We start from the raw sequence: 17,932 nt of genomic DNA, 5'->3' as shown, positions 1-17,932 counted from the left end.
CATCCATCCATCCATCCATCCATCCATCCATCTATCTATCTATCTATCTATCTGTTCTCTGTTCTCTGTTCCATATGAGTGGGTGTAATCTCAACACTGAGCAGATGGAAGCTCCAGCATGCACTGAGTATACTGAACACACACACACACACACACACACACACACACACACACACACACACACACACACACACACACACACACACACACACACACACACACACACACACACACACACACTCTCTCTCTCTCTCTCTCTGCGGTGTTATTGAACATTAATGAACAGCGTTTCTCTTGGTGACGACATAAGAAGTAAACACTGTACTCTGTGTGTAACGGAGGTGATCCCAACCTCCCCACCCGGCTTCGAACCTGGGTGTCCTGCGTGAAAGTCCAATATCTTAACCATCATACCAAAGGGATATCCCTATGGAACGAGGGCAGATACTAGACTTTTGAGGCTTCAGGCTCTCTCCGCCACATGTGGTGACAACAAATACACTAAAAACTCCATGTATGCCAACTGTATGCTAACTGTGTGGTAACTGTAAGCGTGCTAACTCAATGCTAACTGTGTGTTGCTAACAGAGCTGTCAACTCTCAAGCAATGAGCACGCATTTCTCACAACATCAAATCACCAACCGTTATTTTCGTCATAACTCTTCAACGGTTTGTCGTATAAACCTGTGGGTGGTGTCATTGGACTTGGTTCAGAGTCCTTCTCCTTCATTGGTGTAACGTTGCCCCACCCCCTCTTCTGATTGGTCGATATTTGATAGTTCCTATGTGTTCCTATAACTCTTCAACAGTTTGTCATACAGACTTGTGGCTGGTGTCATTGGACTTGGCTCAGAGTCCTTGTCCATTGGTGCCCCCCTCTTCTTTGATTCGTCAATATTGCATAGATTGTAACCTTTGCCATAACTTATGAACAGTTTAAGTATTATTATTATTGTAATAGCGGTTCCTACCAGAAGGGAAGTCTAGTATTGTTGTAATACCGGTTCCTACCAGAAGGGAAGTGTATTGTTGTTGTAATACCAGTTCCTACCAGAAGGGAAGTGTATTATTGTAGTATTGTTGTAATACCGGTTCCTACCAGAGGGGAAGTGTATTATTGTAGTAGTATTGTAATACCGGTTCCTACCAGAAGGGAAGTGTATTATTGTATTATTATTGTTGTAATACCGGTTCCTACCAGAGGGGAAGTGTATTATTGTAGTATTGTTGTAATACCAGTTCCTACCAGAGGGGAAGTGTATTATTGTAGTATTGTAGTTGTAATACCGGTTCCTACCAGAGGGGAAGTGTATTATTGTTGTAATACCGGTTCCTACCAGAAGGTAAGTGTATTATTGTAGTATTGTTGTAATACCAGTTCCTACCAGAGGGGAAGTGTATTATTGTAGTATTGTAGTTGTAATACCGGTTCCTACCAGAGGGGAAGTGTATTATTGTAGTATTGTAGTTGTAATACCGGTTCCTACCAGAGGGGAAGTGTATTATTGTAGTATTGTAGTTGTAATACCGGTTCCTACCAGAGGGGAAGTGTATTATTGTAGTATTGTAGTTGTAATACCAGTTCCTACCAGAGGGGAAGTGTATTATTGTAGTATTGTTGTAATACCGGTTCCTACCAGAGGGGAAGTGCTCGTTGATGCTCCAGTTGTCCACCTGCAGCGTAGCGTTGCCTCCGTTCCTGGTGAAGCGAACCACGTGATATTTCCCATCATTCACTGGGTTGCTGCCCTCCTCCACGCTGATGTCCACCGTCCCGATGTTGAACGTCACGCCGATTTTACCTTGTTGCTGAAAAACAAACAAAACTACGATTTTACCTTGTTGCTGAAAAACGAACAAAAGAACTACGATTTTACCTTGTTGCTGAAAAACTAACAAAAGAACTACGATTTTACCTTGTTGCTGAAAAACAAACAAAAAACTACGATTTTACCTTGTTGCTGAAAAACAAACAAAACTACGATTTTACCTTGTTGCTGAAAAACAAACAAAACTACGATTTTACCTTGTTGGTGAAAAACAAACAAAACTACGATTTTACCTTGTTGGTGAAAAACAAAACACTACGATTTTACCTTGTTGCTGAAAAACAAACAAAACTACGATTTTACCTTGTTGTTGAAAAACAAACTAAAAACTACGATTTTACCTTGTTGCTGAAAAACAAACAAAAAACTACGATTTTACCTTGTTGCTGAAAAACAAACAAAAAAACTACGATTTTACCTTGCTGCTGAAAAACAAACAAAAAACTACGATTTTACGTTGTTGCTGAAAAACAAACAAAAAACTACGATTTTTCCTTGTTGCTGAAAAACAAAACACTACGATTTTACCTTGTTGCTGAAAAACAAACAAAACTAGGATTTTACCTTGTTGTTGAAAAACAAACTAAAAACTACGATTTTACCTTGTTGCTGAAAAACAAACAAAAAACTACGATTTTACCTTGTTGCTGAAAAACAAACAAAAAACTACGATTTTACCTTGTTGCTGAAAAACAAACAAAAAAACTACAATTTTACCTTGTTGCTGAAAAACAAACAAAACTACGATTTTACCTTGTTGAAAAACAAACTAAAAACTCCGATTTTATCTTGTTGCTGAAAAACAAACAAAACTACGATTTTACCTTGTTGCTGAAAAACAAACAAAACAACAATGAGTTTGATTCTTCTTACAAAAAGATTCAAACGGACTGTTAGACCTTCAACCAATCAGAGTAGCACAAAGGTGATAAGCCCCGCCCTACGTTTGCACACTGGCTCCTGGTTGGTTCCTCACGACTTGTGAACCGTGAAATATGTTCTTTGCACTGGCAGTTTGGTCTGGCTCTGCAAGGCTAGAGTTCCAGACCTCGTATGGTTCCGTTTGGACCTCTGGAGGGTCCCTGGACCCCATATTGAGAACCAGTGCTTTTACAGTCCATGAAACCATCTAGTGTTTGTTGCCTAGCAACAGTTCAACACAGCAGCTCATAAATCAACCCAGAAATAAATATATATAAAATAGGGCTGGGACTTTAACTGATTAATTGCGATTAATTAATTACAGAAAATTAATGCGATTAAAAAAATTAACGCATTTTAATCGCACTTAGTTTTTGCACCACATAACCTTCAGTTTCGGGCATACCGATCATAACGATGCACCAACCAAGAAGAGACAACAAGCGCAAAGGGAGAAGTAGCCGATCAGAGCGCTTTGCTTGGCCCAGTGGATGAGAAATTTATATTTAAAAAACTCAGTCGTTGATTCCCTCGTACAACAAAATGTGTTTTACTTGAAAAAAAATGCTTCTCAGCTCAAATATCGATGTGCGATTAAAATGCGATTAATTGCGAATAATTAATCACAGAGCCTGTAATTAATTAGATTAAAATTTTTAATCGCATCCCAGCCCTAATATAAATATATAAATATATAAATATATAAATATATAAATATATATAAATATATATAAATATATATATAAATATATATAAATATATAAATATATATATAAATATATAAATATTGAAACATCCAAGGTTTCCTCCTGACAGACTAAATGATAAAATCGTGTGTTTGTGTGTTTGTGTTTGTGTGTTTGTGTGTTTGTGTGTTTGTGTTTGTGTGTTTGTGTGTTTGTGTTTGTGTGTTTGTGTGTTTGTGTTTGTGTGTTTGTGTGTTTGTGTGTTTGTGTGTTTGCAGTGAAAACGAGGCTGTAATTATAATTAAGCAAAGTGTCTCTAATGGCTTTATTTGTGTTTTTATAAGCAGATCCATTTTAACACATGAGTCATTCTACTGATAAATGCATGACCTCCTGTAACCTCTGCTGTCATCACAGGCAGACAGACAGACAGACAGGCAGACAGACAGACAGACCTTCAGACAGACAGACAGACAGACAGACAGACAGACAGACACAGACAGACAGACAGACAGACAGACAGACAGACAGACAGACAGGCAGACAGACAGGCAGACAGACAGACAGACAGACAGACAGACAGACAGGCAGACAGACAGGCAGACAGACAGACAGACAGACAGACAGACAGACAGGCAGACAGACAGACAGACAGACAACAGTGTTGATTTCGTCAACTAAAACTATGACGAAAAATGTTTGTCGACTGCATTTTTTCACTGACGAAAACTAAAAAACTAAATAAAAACTAAGCTGTGATGACTAAAACTAAGACTAAATATATTGACAATTTTGTCAACAAAATAAAAACTAGACAAAAACGTTAGGAAGGGACTAGTGGAGAAGAAAGTAATTTGGTTGCTCTCAGGTGTTGCCTGCTGCGACGCGTTGTGAGCTTGTAGATCGGCTATTTTCAGCACGCAACCAAGTGTAAAATCAGTCATTACGATACCATCAAGGCCTGCAAAAATATATTTTAGTTTACTAAATCCACAGTAGATTTAGTCAACTAAAATTAGACTAAAAATATAACTTTTCAGGTGACTAAATTATGACTAAAACTGAATGACCTTTTATTCAAAAGACTATGACTAAAACTAAATCAAAATTTGCTGTCAAAAACACAGACAGACAGACAGACAGACAGACAGACAGACACACAGAGTGATTGACAGAAAGACAGAAAGAGTGACAGACAGACAGAGTGATTGACAGCTCTTACTATGTGCAGCATCAGGTAGTCTCCCAGGCCGGGGGCGGAGTCTATCCTCACTAGGATCCCATCCTTCAGGGAGGTGCTGAATCCCACCGTCAGCCGGTCCGTCCTGGTGCTGGGACGCTCGTTGGCCGGCCAGCGGAACGTGATGAGACCCCCACCCTTCCCGAAGATGTAGGTGGTCCCCGCTACGGAGGAGAGGAACGCATGTCAGTTATAGCTGTAGGTGGTCCCCACTACAGAGGAACACATGTCAGTTATAGATGTAGGTGGTCCCCACTACAGAGGAGAGTTATAGATGTAGGTGGTCCCCACTACAGAGGAGAGGAACACATGTCAGTTATAGATGTAGGTGGTCCCCGCTAAGGAGGAGAGAAACACATGTCAGTTATAGATGTAGGTGGTCCCCGCTACAGAGGAACACATGTAAGTTATAGATGTAGGTGGTCCCCGCTAAGGAGGAGAGGAACACATGTAAGTTATAGATGTAGGTGGTCCCCGCTACAGAGGAACACATGTAAGTTATAGATGTAGGTGGTCCCCGCTACAGAGGAACACATGTAAGTTATGGATGTAGGTGGTCCCCACTACAGAGGAACACATGTAAGTTATGGATGTAGGTGGTCCCCACTACAGAGGAACACATGTAAGTTATAGATGTAGGTGGTCCCCACTACAGAGGAACACATGTAAGTTATAGATGTAGGTGGTCCCCGCTACAGAGGAACACATGTAAGTTATAGATGTAGGTGGTCCCCGCTAAGGAGGAGAGAAACACATGTAAGTTATAGATGTAGGTGGTCCCCGCTAAGGAGGAGAGAAACACATGTAAGTTATAGATGTAGGTGGTCCCCGCTACGGAGGAGAGGAACACATGTAAGTTATAGATGTAGGTGGTCCCCACTACAGAGGAACACATGTAAGTTATAGATGTAGGTGGTCCCTGCTACGCAGGAGAGGAACACATGTAAGTTATAGATGTAGGTGGTCCCCGCTACAGAGGAACACATGTAAGTTATAGATGTAGATGGTCCCCGCTACAGAGGAACACATGTAAGTTATAGATGTAGGTGGTCCCCGCTACAGAGGAGAGGAACACATGACAGTTATAGATGTAGGTGGTCCCCACTACAGAGGAGAGGAACACATGTAAGTTATAGATGTAGGTGGTCCCCACTACAGAGGAGAGGAACACATGACAGTTATAGATGTAGGTGGTCCCCACTATGGAGGAGAGAAACACATGTAAGTTATAGATGTAGGTGGTCCCCACTACAGAGGAGAGGAACACATGACAGTTATAGATGTAGGTGGTCCCCACTATGGAGGAGAGAAACACATGTAAGTTATAGATGTAGGTGGTCCCTGCTACGGAGGAGAGTTATAGATGTGAGGCCACAGCGATACCGACTGCACCACCACCGAGCCCCTTGAAGTAGAGAACCTGAGTATACTGGTTATGATACACAGTAGAACCTGAGTATACTGGTTATGATACACAGTAGAACCTGAGTATACTGGTTATGACACACAGTAGAACCTGAGTATACTGGTTATGATACACAGTAGAACCTGAGTATACTGGTTATGATACACAGTAGAACCTGAGTATACTGGTTATGATACACAGTAGAAACTGAGTATACTGGTTATGACACACGGGCGCTGAAAGTAAAAAAGAACTTGTTGGAAGTGAACTTTATGAACATCTTGAATCCAAGTAGGGCAGAGAGCCTGGCTCCCCGGCCCAGAATGCTTTGCGGTGAGTAATGTGTTCACATCTGGGTCGTAGAAGTCATCCCTCACTCTGATGTCAACCAAGGCTGGATTTGAACCTACAACCTCTACAGCAGGGGTGTTCAAAGTGGGTGGTCATTTTAAACTTGGAGTACAAAGTTATTTTCAGTCAGTCCTAGCGATGCGAGGCGTTGTGTGCTTGTAGATCTGCTGTTTTCACTAGTTTAGTACATTTTATAGATGATAAATACAAAACAGTTTTGGACATACAAGGTTTCCACCCGACAACGACGGTATGCTATAAATATAAGGTGCTGGGACTGAAAATTATAATGTAGGGGTGCCTCGGTTTTAAAAAATATTCATGGGGTGCCCCGAGACAAAAAAGTTTGGGAACCCCTGATCTACAGAGCAAGGCAGCCACCTTCACTGCGGTGATCACGTAGTGTTTTATTGTTAGTTTCTTTCTTTGCACATACAAGGTTTTCTTTGCGACAGCGACTATGTTTAATGTGGGTCACAGAAGTCATCATTCACACTGTGATGTTCACTGTGTCACTCTGAGGGCAAAACCTTCTGGCCTTAAGAGTTAAATATAACCTTAACAATATACTGATGATTGAACTGTACCGCTGTATGATAGATGACCTGTTAGTATACTAGAAATGAGGACAACGCAGGTGGAAAAGACTGAGTGAAAATATGATGTTTAGAATGTGGTTAAAACATGTTTGACAGCTGCCCCTCGTGAGTAGATTTGACTCCTCCACTGTCAAATCAAACTGGATCAAATGATATCTTGTTTATCTGATCATTACAACACATCTGTAAAACCATCTGATCCTGAGGTCTGAAGGCACCTTAGAGCAGGGGTTTTACCTTGGGGTGCCGCGACGGCAGTCCACGGGTGCCGTGAGATAATTTGATAACATTTGGAATTTTCACTTAAAAAAAATATTTATTATCATTTTAAACTTGAAGCACAAAGTTATTTTCAGTCAGTTCTAACCAAAATGGCTATTATCTCAACGTTTTCCTCGCAACATAATCACTAAAATATCGTCACTGTCGGGCAGAAACCTTGTATCTCCAAGTTTCAAATGTGTACGTCTTTTGGTAAAGCAAAGCTGCTTCATCATACAAGACTGTCGTACAAAACTAGTGAAAACAGCAGATCTACAAGCACACAACACCTCGCACGTTTAGTACATTTTAAAGATGATAAATACAAAACAAACGGTTTTGGACATACAAGGTTTCCACCCGATAACGACGATATGATATAAATATAAGGTGCTGGGAGTGAAAATTATAATGTAGGGGTGCCTCGGATTAAAAACATTTATGGGGTGCCCTGAGACAACTGGAGAAGTGTCCACATGACCTGCTCTCCCCTGCTCTGTGCTGGGACGTCACTGAGGAGCCATCTTCAGCCAGCAGGTCTCCTGGGGTCGTTATGGGAAGCAGTTGTGATGCAGGGTCACAGACTGTATAAAATATATGGACAAAGCAAGGCCATTGGTTTCTATGCAGCGCAAATGACACAATATGGGTCCTTGGCATGGGTGTTGCCATCATAGATTGTAAAGGCACCAGAGGATGCTATTGGCTGCCAACGGTCACGTGCAACCGCAGGGATACATGGGAGAATGTGGTCGGAGCCTCCCGAAATACAGCACACGAAGAAGAACACGCAACTTTATCATCAATTTTAACATAAATGGGACCTTATTTTCACAAAACGCATTTCATTGTGATTGAAAGGCAATTTTTAACTAGCGATAGGAACCATAAAGTATTCATGAAAATGTTAATTAAGGTTAGAACACGAAAGGGGAAAATGAATGGGATCCAATGGAGGGCAATTCTTTTTGCGATCGGCCGGGGGGGGAAACAGCGCAACTAGCGGCCAATCAGAGGAAGTTTTAGTTCCGTATTGGAGTCATTTTAAATCGGCGGAACTATGCCCCTGTGCAGGGTGCGTTCAAAAATGTGCACTCAACGCACTGGTGTGCCATGTTGTCGTTCGTTTATTCGGTGCACTTGGTGCGTTGTCGTTTGGAAATCCAGTGCGCAGCGCACCAGGTGTGTTGAGTGCACGCACTGACCGACCCTACTCAGAAGATGGGGTTTGACGGTGTGGTGCGTCAGTGTGGTGTTTTGATTGGTTGCAGTGTCTCGAGCGCTTCTCAGCTGTGAACAATGGAGGAAGTATCACAAAATGCAGCATTTGCTGCTTGATAGGTCCTTTTGGGGTTCATTGTTACACACGCATCAACATGTGAACTAACAGCAGGTAGGCCAATGTTATGAATTAAATTACCTATCAATAGCAACGTAACGTTAGCAACTGCTGCTTTTCAGGAAGTTTTCCTTCAGAGTTCATACTGATAAAGCTCACTGGCACAGCAGCCTCTTATCTGGTCGTTGGTAAATAAACCACACTGAATGCACTCTACTAGTCACCGCCCACTGCACTCACTACACTGAGCGAACACCTGGTGCACATTTCCCAACGCACCCGCAGATGGAGAGACAAGCTGTCAATTTGTAAACAATAGAGTTGGGTGCTGTTAGGTTCTGTACTGTACTGTACTGTTCACCTGACACATACTCACTGATCATTCTCCCATTCACACACACACACACACACACACACACACACACACACACACACACACACACACACACACGCACGTACATAAGCACACACACACACACACACACACACACACACACACACACACACACACACACACACACACACACACACACACACACACACACACACACGCGCACGTACATAAGCACACACACACACACACACACACACACACACACACACACACACACACACACACACACACACACACACACACACACAGTTACTGGAATAAATGACAGACTGCTTTTTGTTGCTAAATGTGGTGTTGATTTAACTCAGAGTGGGGAAGACACTTCCCTGTGAATAAAAAGAGCCATGAAACTGATGTCACGCATGTAGCTATGGATAGAAAGAAAGAAAGAAAGAAAGAAAGAAAGAAAGAAAGAAAGAAAGAAAGAAAGAGAGAAAGAAAGAAAGAAAGAAAGAAAGAAAGAAAGAAAGAGAGAAGAAAGAAAGAAAGAAAGAAAGAAAGAAAGAAAGAAGAGAGAGAAAGAAAGAAGATAAGAAAAAAAGAGAAGAAAGAAAGAAAGAAAGAGAGAAAGAAAGAAAGAAAGAAAGAAAGAAAGAAAGAAAGAAAGAGAGAAAGAAAGAAAGAAAGAGAAGAAAGAGAAGAAAGAAAGAAAGAAAGAGAAGAGAGAAAGAAAGAAAGAAAGAAAGAAAGAAAGAAAGAAAGAGAGAAAGAAAGAAAGAAAGAAAGAAAGAGAGAAAGAGAGAAAGAAAGAAAGAAAGAAAGAAAGAGAGAAAGAAAGAAAGAAAGAAAGAAAGAAAGAAAGAAAGAAAGAAAGAAAGAAAGAGTGACATGTCTCTGTAGAGCTCTGTCCATGGTGCTGATCAGACGTCGAGCTTCCCAGTGTGTATTTTGACGTACACACATATTTGTGTTTGTGCAAACTGACTCATTCTCTTTTGTTTGGACGCCTGACAGAAACGCTACATTTTACCTTCATTTCATTCTAAAGGTGAAGAAAGGATCTTCTCCTCCTGCCGTGACCCAACAACCCAGAGCCAAGAATAATTACGGCTGACTCATCGTTCTCACACCGTGCAGCGTTTTAGTCCTGGATACCAAACCACACCGCTCACACAGAGACTGAAGATACAAAACCAGAGCTCTCACAGAGACTGAAGATACAAAACCAAAGCGCTCACACAGAGACTGAAGAAACAAAACCAAAGCGCTCACACAGAGACTGAAGAAACAAAACCAAAGCGCTCACACAGAGACTGAAGATACAAAACCAAAGCGCTCACACAGAGACTGAAGAAACAAAACCAAAGCGCTCACACAGAGACTGAAGAAACAAAACCAAAGCGCTCACACAGAGACTGAAGAAACAAAACCAAAGCTCACACAGAGACTGAAGAAACAAAACCAAAGCGCTCACACAGAGACTGAAGAAACAAAACCAAAGCGCTCACACAGAGACTGAAGAAACAAAACCAAAGCTCACACAGAGACTGAAGAAACAAAACCAAAGCGCTCACACAGAGACTGAAGAAACAAAACCAAAGCGCTCACACAGAGACTGAAGAAACAAAACCAAAGCTCACACAGAGACTGAAGAAACAAAACCAAAGCGCTCACACAGAGACTGAAGAAACAAAACCAAAGCTCACACAGAGACTGAAGATACAAAACCAAAGCGCCCACACAGAGACTGAAGAAACAAAACCAAAGCGCTCACACAGAGACTGAAGAAACAAAACCAAAGCGCTCACACAGAGACTGAAGAAACAAAACCAAAGCGCTCACACAGAGACTGAAGAAACAAAACCACACCGCTCACACCAAGACTGAAGAAACAGCAGACGTAAAAGACATATTTTATGATGTCTGTTTTCTTTCTCGTCTCTTCTGTGTTGTATATTTTATTGTGCAGTAGAATAATGAGTGGAAGGCTTTGAAGTTCTCACTCTGCTGTACAGCCTCTGTTCAAATGATCAGATCATTTCTACAGTCTGTGATGTGACGTCAGACTGTAGATAAGATTTGATAGCAGAGTGAGAAATTCTCAAAGACGATGTAAGTAGTTTTCTGCTGACTTAAGCAGATTTTTGTCGCTTTTTGCGCTTCCTCATTCAGTCAAAAAGCGGACGAGGCAGATGGACAGATGTGACACGACCGCTGTCTGTCCGTCCGTCCGTCCGTCCGTCCGTCCGTCCGCCCGTCCGTCCGTCCGTTGGAGGCCCAAACCAGCCGGAGGGAGGAGCCTAATGAATGTCTGGTTTCACATTGTGTCATTGTGTAACACATTGTGACATTGTGTAACACATTGTGTCATTGTGTAACACATTGTGTCATTGTGTAACACATTGTGTCATTGTGTAACACTTACTTCTGGGGTCATTTTAACACATACGTTTCACCCCAGACAGTTGATAAGTAGCTTGATTCTGTATTTAGATATTTGATTCCTTTGTATCAGACACGCCCCTTCCTATAATAATAATAATCAAACTTTATTTGTATAGCACTTCTCTTAATGGTACAAAGTGCTTGAACAATCAAAACCAAACAGTAATCAAACAACATAAATATAATATAAAAACAAAGCATATAGCTCAGGGAGATAAATAGGCTATTCTGTAGAAGTGGGTTTTTAAAAGGGATTTAACATGAGATAGTGATGTTGTTAACCTGAGTTCCTCTGGTAGACTATTCCACAATTTGGGGGCCTTTACTTACTGTAAAGGCCCGATCTCCTCTAGTCACCAATGTATCCCAGTGGCTGTCCTTCAGATCTCCTCTAGTCACCAATGTATCCCAGTGGCTCTCCTTCAGTAAACCTGATCTCCTCTAGTCACCAATGTATCCCAGTGGCTCTCCTTCAGTAAACCTGATCTCCTCTAGTCACCAATGTATCCCAGTGGCTCTCCTTCAGTAAACCTGATCTCCTCTAGTCACCAATGTATCCCAGTGGCTTTCCTTCAGTAAACCTGATCTCCTCTAGTCACCAATGTATCCCAGTGGCTTTCCTTCAGTAAACCTGATCTCCTCTAGTCACCAATGTATCCCATTGGCTTTCCTTCAGTAAACCTGATCTCCTCTAGTCACCAATGTATCCCATTGGCTTTCCTTCAGTAAACCTGATCTCCTCTAGTCACCAATGTATCCCAGTGGCTTTCCTTCAGTAAACCTGATCTCCTCTAGTCACCAATGTATCCCATTGGCTTTCCTTCAGTAAACCTGATCTCCTCTAGTCACCAATGTATCCCATTGGCTTTCCTTCAGTAAACCTGATCTCCTCTAGTCACCAATGTATCCCAGTGGCTTTCCTTCAGATCTCCTCTAGTCACCAATGTATCCCAGTGGCTGTCCTTCAGACCCCGACCAGATGACCGGAGAGTACGTGTTGGCACATAAGGTTCAATTAAAGCACATAGACAGTTAGGAGCTTGACCGTTACGAGCTTTAATAGTTAAAAGTAACATTTTAAAATCAACCCTAAAACCAATGAAGTGCAGCTAAAACAGGTGTTATGTGCTCGAATCTCCTGGTACCAGTAATGAGTCCAGCTGCCGTGTTTTGAACTAATTGTAAACAATGTATTAGAGTATGGTTTAGACCAGAGTACAGGGCTTTACAGTAATCCAAACCAGAGTATACAAGAGCAACGGTCTTAAGGTTATTGGCTGAGAGAAATGAATATACAAAGCCATTGTATCTTCAAACTATCTCTCTCTCTCTCTCTCTCTCTCTCTCTCTCTCTCTCTCTCTCTCTCTCTCTCTCTCTCTCTCTGCCAGAGAATGTGTTCTATTGATCTCTGTCTAGACTGTCTTTCTTTTAAGTTGAAACTGTGAGACCTTGCAGAAAACATGTTCAGACAACAGTTCAAAGCAACGCATCACACCCTCATCCTGCAGTCAGTCGTCACAACACACTCAGGTTCAGATCAATGAAACGCTGCTCTAGTGAAGCGCTAACTAACAGCAGCTCAAGATGCACCAGTGTTCAAAATCACACATCGGCCGTGGACACCTGGTCAATGCAAGTTGCTCAGTGGTGTTTGAAGCACCCGGAACACTGGTGGAAGTTGTAAGACTAACCAGTTCCTTTCCCCTCCATCAAGCGCCCCGGCTGGCCGGGGGGAGGCATTACTGAGACCAGGATTACTGCATGTTTTTGTGAGGGTATCAACCCTAGGAGACACGGGGAGAACATGCAAACTCCACACAGAAGGACCCTATCGCCGACCCCACCTAGGGTGTGGGCGCTGATGATGCGGAGGGAGAAACACGCCCCCAGGAATAGTTGTCTGGTAGTGATGCGCGGGTCAGGTTTTTTTCATAACCCGCACGACCCACAGCCCGCACGAAACGTAACCCGCCCGCGCCCGCCCCGCAGAACAATATACAAATCAACGAATCCGCCCGCCCCGCAACCCGCATTTAAAAAAAAGATGGTAGGTCTATATCATCTCCAGAATAGCTCATCTGTATACGGCTCTTCTAAGTACCCAACGTCGCTTTACAGAAAGGTTTACAGTAGCACAATATATTGTCATGGGCTAAATAAACAAACGTGTTGTTCAAATTGGGGTTTAGCCTAAAAGACATTCATTCAAAGACGTTCATTCTCTCTGGGGCATCGTCGGGGAAGAATGGCGTTTCAGGTTTTATGTCAATCATATTTATACAGCGCAGACAGCAAAAGACGGACAATATTACATTCTGTTGGTTATTGATTCACCAGATTGGAGAGATGGGATCATGGGAGCGACTCGAGGTGGGCGCATGGTGATTTTCCGATGGCCTTAAAGTCCGAGTGACTTAAAGTCCGAAAGGCTGTTCAATTTAGTAGCCTATATGAGAGCGGAGACTCACAGGAGGAGGAGAGAAAGAGGAGGAGAGGCGGCTGACTTTGGATGCGCAGCATGTGATGTTTAAGATGTTAAACTTGGTCTCACACATCACACATAGGCCTATGAGTGATTACTTTGTTTGATTTGAAAGCATGATGGATAATAAAGACCTGGATGTTACCTCTTATTGTGTGATCCAGGATGGATGCAGTCAATTTGAAGAAATAATAATCCAGCATGGACAATAAGAAAGCACTGGCCTACGTTTTCATTCACTTCTTGGCTGAAAATCTATTCTATATAGCCTATATGTCATTTTATAACCTAGTTTAAACTAAGGGAGGCGGGAGCTGCTCGACTCTTTTCAGACGAGCGCTGACACAATTCACCCTTTGTTAGCCTCCTGGTTGGTCCCTGACTGACCAACCAGCAGGCTCTATCTGCCTTGTCCCCCCCTGGTTCCGCCTTTTTATGTTGAATTAGCTAAAACATAATTTTTGGAGAAATAAAAACATTTAAAAACATGCTGATTCACTATGCTGCCACTGAGCAGCTCCAATTGACTGAAATAAAGTTTGAAATTAGAATTGACCACACAGAATAACAATATGAAGCAACTGAATTAACATGGCAGTGGATGGAATGTCCCACTGAATGTCCCACCAAGACACAGCAACCAATGGGTGTGGAGAGGGGCAGGACAATGGGTGGGACTTGACAAAGGGTGAATTGAGTGCGAGAGCTTAATTGAAATGACCTACATAATATATGCGCAGTGAACTGGAATTATATAATTAATTATTTGGGAGCAGGTGTGTAAAGATTCTAATCTATAAACATCTCAAATAGCTTTTATACTTTTTTTAATTCTCGAGGCGAGCGTGGTTGGTTCATTCAGTCAAAAAATCCGTCTCACTTGCGAAAGTTGTGTTTCAAATCGTATCCGTTGACTGGCTGGTTATAGTCTATACTACCCGACACAAAGTATTTAGCTATAAACGGACTTGTGTGGATGACAGAGACACATACGGTAAGTGAAATCCTGCTGAATTGTTTGTGCATTCTTCTGCTGTGCTCACGTTGTGTCAAATGTTGGCAAAATGCGGTTCGCGGGCCCAACAGGAGCGGAATTGGGACGGTCCTCGCACCAAGGAGCGGAGGAGAAACCTCGCTCCTCTCTGGCGCATTTTAAAACATGCTCACTCGCTCATGCTCGTATTCAAACATTATATTCTTATTCTTATAGGACTACTCTTATTAAGAATAAAAGGCAAATAAGAACAGGTGATTATTCTTATTTATTTTTTGCACATGAGAGTGGTGATAACCCGCCCGCCCGCCGCCCGCCAATATTGAGTCTCAAACCTTGACCCACCCACCCGCACGCGGGCGGGTTGGCGGGCGGGTGGGGGCACCGGGTCGGCCCGCGCATCACTATTGTCTGGCTATTAACTCATTTTGTGCCCCAGAAATTAACGGATTAAAATGTCCAGTGTGCCTCTCGCTGGCTCCATAAACGGCCAGTCTCTTATTTTGAAGGCCAGAAGTCCATAGCTTAAACACTTCCGGTTTGACGTCATCGCGTCATTCACAGGAAGCGGTCATCGTCCACATGGTGTTGTGTATTGGCGGAACGGAGCTTTTCAACATGTGTTATATAAGCGAGCATCTACTGCCATCCTCGCTTTGAAAGTGTTGTTTGGAGATAATGGACATTAAAGATGAGATTCCCCGTCTGCCTTCATGTTATGGGATTACTATTTTGTGCTCGTGGATCCGTGATGATCAGAAATCAGCGAGGGAGATCGTCTCGGGACCTTCCGCGCATGTACCCGGCAGGATAACCGCCGTTACAGTAATATATTACTTTTCGCGAGACATCTCGCGATCGGCACTGCGGACATCAAAGGGAATTTCGCGAGACATCTCGGGAAAGGCACTAAATGAGTTAAGACTAATCATCAATCAAACCATAGCATTCCAGCTTGGATCAAGGAAGCTATTCTTATTTAAAGTATTAAACTGTTAGTATTCCTATTTATTTAAATTATTATCAGTATTCCTATTTATTTAAATTATGAAACAATTTTTTGCCTTCGTAGACAAAGAGTGTGACATCAAAGAGTGGAATGTTTGTAGCGTTAGGGTGTGTGTGTGCAGGTGCACACAGCAGGCTGTGTCAGCAGCACTTTTGATTCCAGCTGCACACACACACACGCACGCACACACACACACACGCACACACGCACGCACGCACGCACGCACGCACGCACGCACACACAGTGTCTCATCAGCACATTTCAGATTATATTGTTCTGATTTCTGAGAGGAACTTCCTTTAAGGGTCCGCCCTTAAAGGATTCTACGTAATAACAGTGTGTGTGTGTGTGTGTGCGTGCGTGCGTGCGTGCGTGCGTGAGTGCGTGAGTGCGTGCGTGCGTGGCTTTTGGCTCACTATAGCGTTCTGTTTTGGTTGTTACGTCATTGTACTCTAGTCAGACTCAGCCCCGATTTGTGAAAATATCAAACCAGTTTAATATTCTCATAACAGAATCTGGGTCTCAAGTCGGGGTAAAAATCGAGTCGGAGCACTACCTCACATTTAACGATTGAGTAACGACCGAATCACGGGAGCGCGTTGCGACTCGTCTCAATTTTATTACGACTGAGAAATCTTTTCAAAGTTGTTAGGTGTAAGGCTAGCTTTAGGGGTAAAGATTTACATATTTGACATACAGTAAATGTACAACTGCAATCTGGAAAGGGAGCTTCTGGCGTAGAGACGGCCGCAACAGCGGCAGGTTGATCTATCGAGCGCTGATCCATTTCCGGTTACCGTTGTCATCTGCCGTAGCCGTCATTTGCTTAAAGTCGCTATCGTAACTTTGGGGTTCCGTGGATGAAAAAAGTTATTTACAGAAAATATGAGAAGTGCTGCGATAGAGAAGTGACGCCACCATGTGGTCACTGAACTATTTATTCTATTAAAATCTCACTGAAGTAAAATAAAGCCATCAGCCAGGGAGGTTCTGTCAGGTATGTGTGTTCTTTATGACAGGGGTCTTCAACAGGGGCTCTGGGACCCCTAGGGGGTCCTCAGAGTTACTACTGGGGGGCCACCAAATCCTCACGTGATAAGATAATTATTTTAAATGAACAACTTGAACCCTCGCATCCCTATTCCAAGGAGAACTTTAGACAAAAATAGCAGATCTACAAGCTAAAATAGAGGCGGGGGTCCCTGCTTCATCTCTCTCTCAGCTAAGGGGTCCTTGGCCTGAAAACATTGAAAACACCTGCTTTATGATGTCTGTGTTTGGAGAAAATGTAGTTATGTTCTTATTCTCTGGATAATCAGCAGGTGCTTCATTAAAAAAAAAAGAAATGTTGCATCTCTCCCTCCCTCCCTCCCTCTCTCCCTCTCTCCCTCTCTCTCTCTCTCTCTCTCTCTCTCCCTCTCTCTCTCACTCCCTCTCTCCCCCCCCCCCCCCCCCCCCCCCCCCCAGTAGAGGCAGATGGCCTCCCCCTCAGATCCTGTGTCTGCCTGGTGGTGTCTTCCAGATTAGTGGGAGTTTTCCGTTGTCACATAAAAATAATAAATAAGTCAGTGTGGCTCTGAAGACAACTTTCTAACACTTGAATAAAGTGCAAGCATGATTTATATACTTCTTATACTTTTATACTTCTGTCAAATGAAGGTGTGCCACGGCCATACACTACATACATACACTATATATCTGATTTACACTACATACATACACTATATCTGATTTACACTACATACATACACTATATATCTGATTTACACTACATACATACACTATATATCTGATTTACACTACATACATACACTATATATCTGATTTACACTACATACATACACTCTATATCTGATTTACACTACATACATACACTATATATCTGATTTACACTACATACATACACTATATATCTGATTTACACTACATACATACACTATATATCTGATTTACACTACATACATACACTATATATCTGATTTACACTACATACATACACTATATATCTGATTTACACTACATACATACACTCTAT

General features: G+C 42.3%; 1 protein-coding gene across 1 annotated transcript in view; it reads right to left on the bottom strand.

Annotated features, from left to right (window-relative positions):
• nrxn3a (neurexin 3a) overlaps positions 1-17,932 on the bottom strand; it is a gene marked incomplete at both ends in the record, with an annotated part of 301,509 nt that overhangs the window by 31,283 nt on the left and 252,294 nt on the right. The window contains 2 exon segments of the mRNA XM_080750273.1: positions 1,639-1,810; positions 4,660-4,841. Of these exon segments, the coding sequence (XP_080606399.1) occupies positions 1,639-1,810; positions 4,660-4,841 (354 nt within the window).

The sequence above is a fragment of the Nannobrachium achirus genome (genome assembly GCF_963921795.1).
Source record: "Nannobrachium achirus genome assembly, chromosome: 20".
Classification (NCBI taxonomy): Eukaryota; Metazoa; Chordata; class Actinopteri; order Myctophiformes; family Myctophidae; genus Nannobrachium; species Nannobrachium achirus.
Note: the sequence above shows the minus strand (reverse complement) of the source record. Positions and strands in the feature narration are given on the sequence as shown.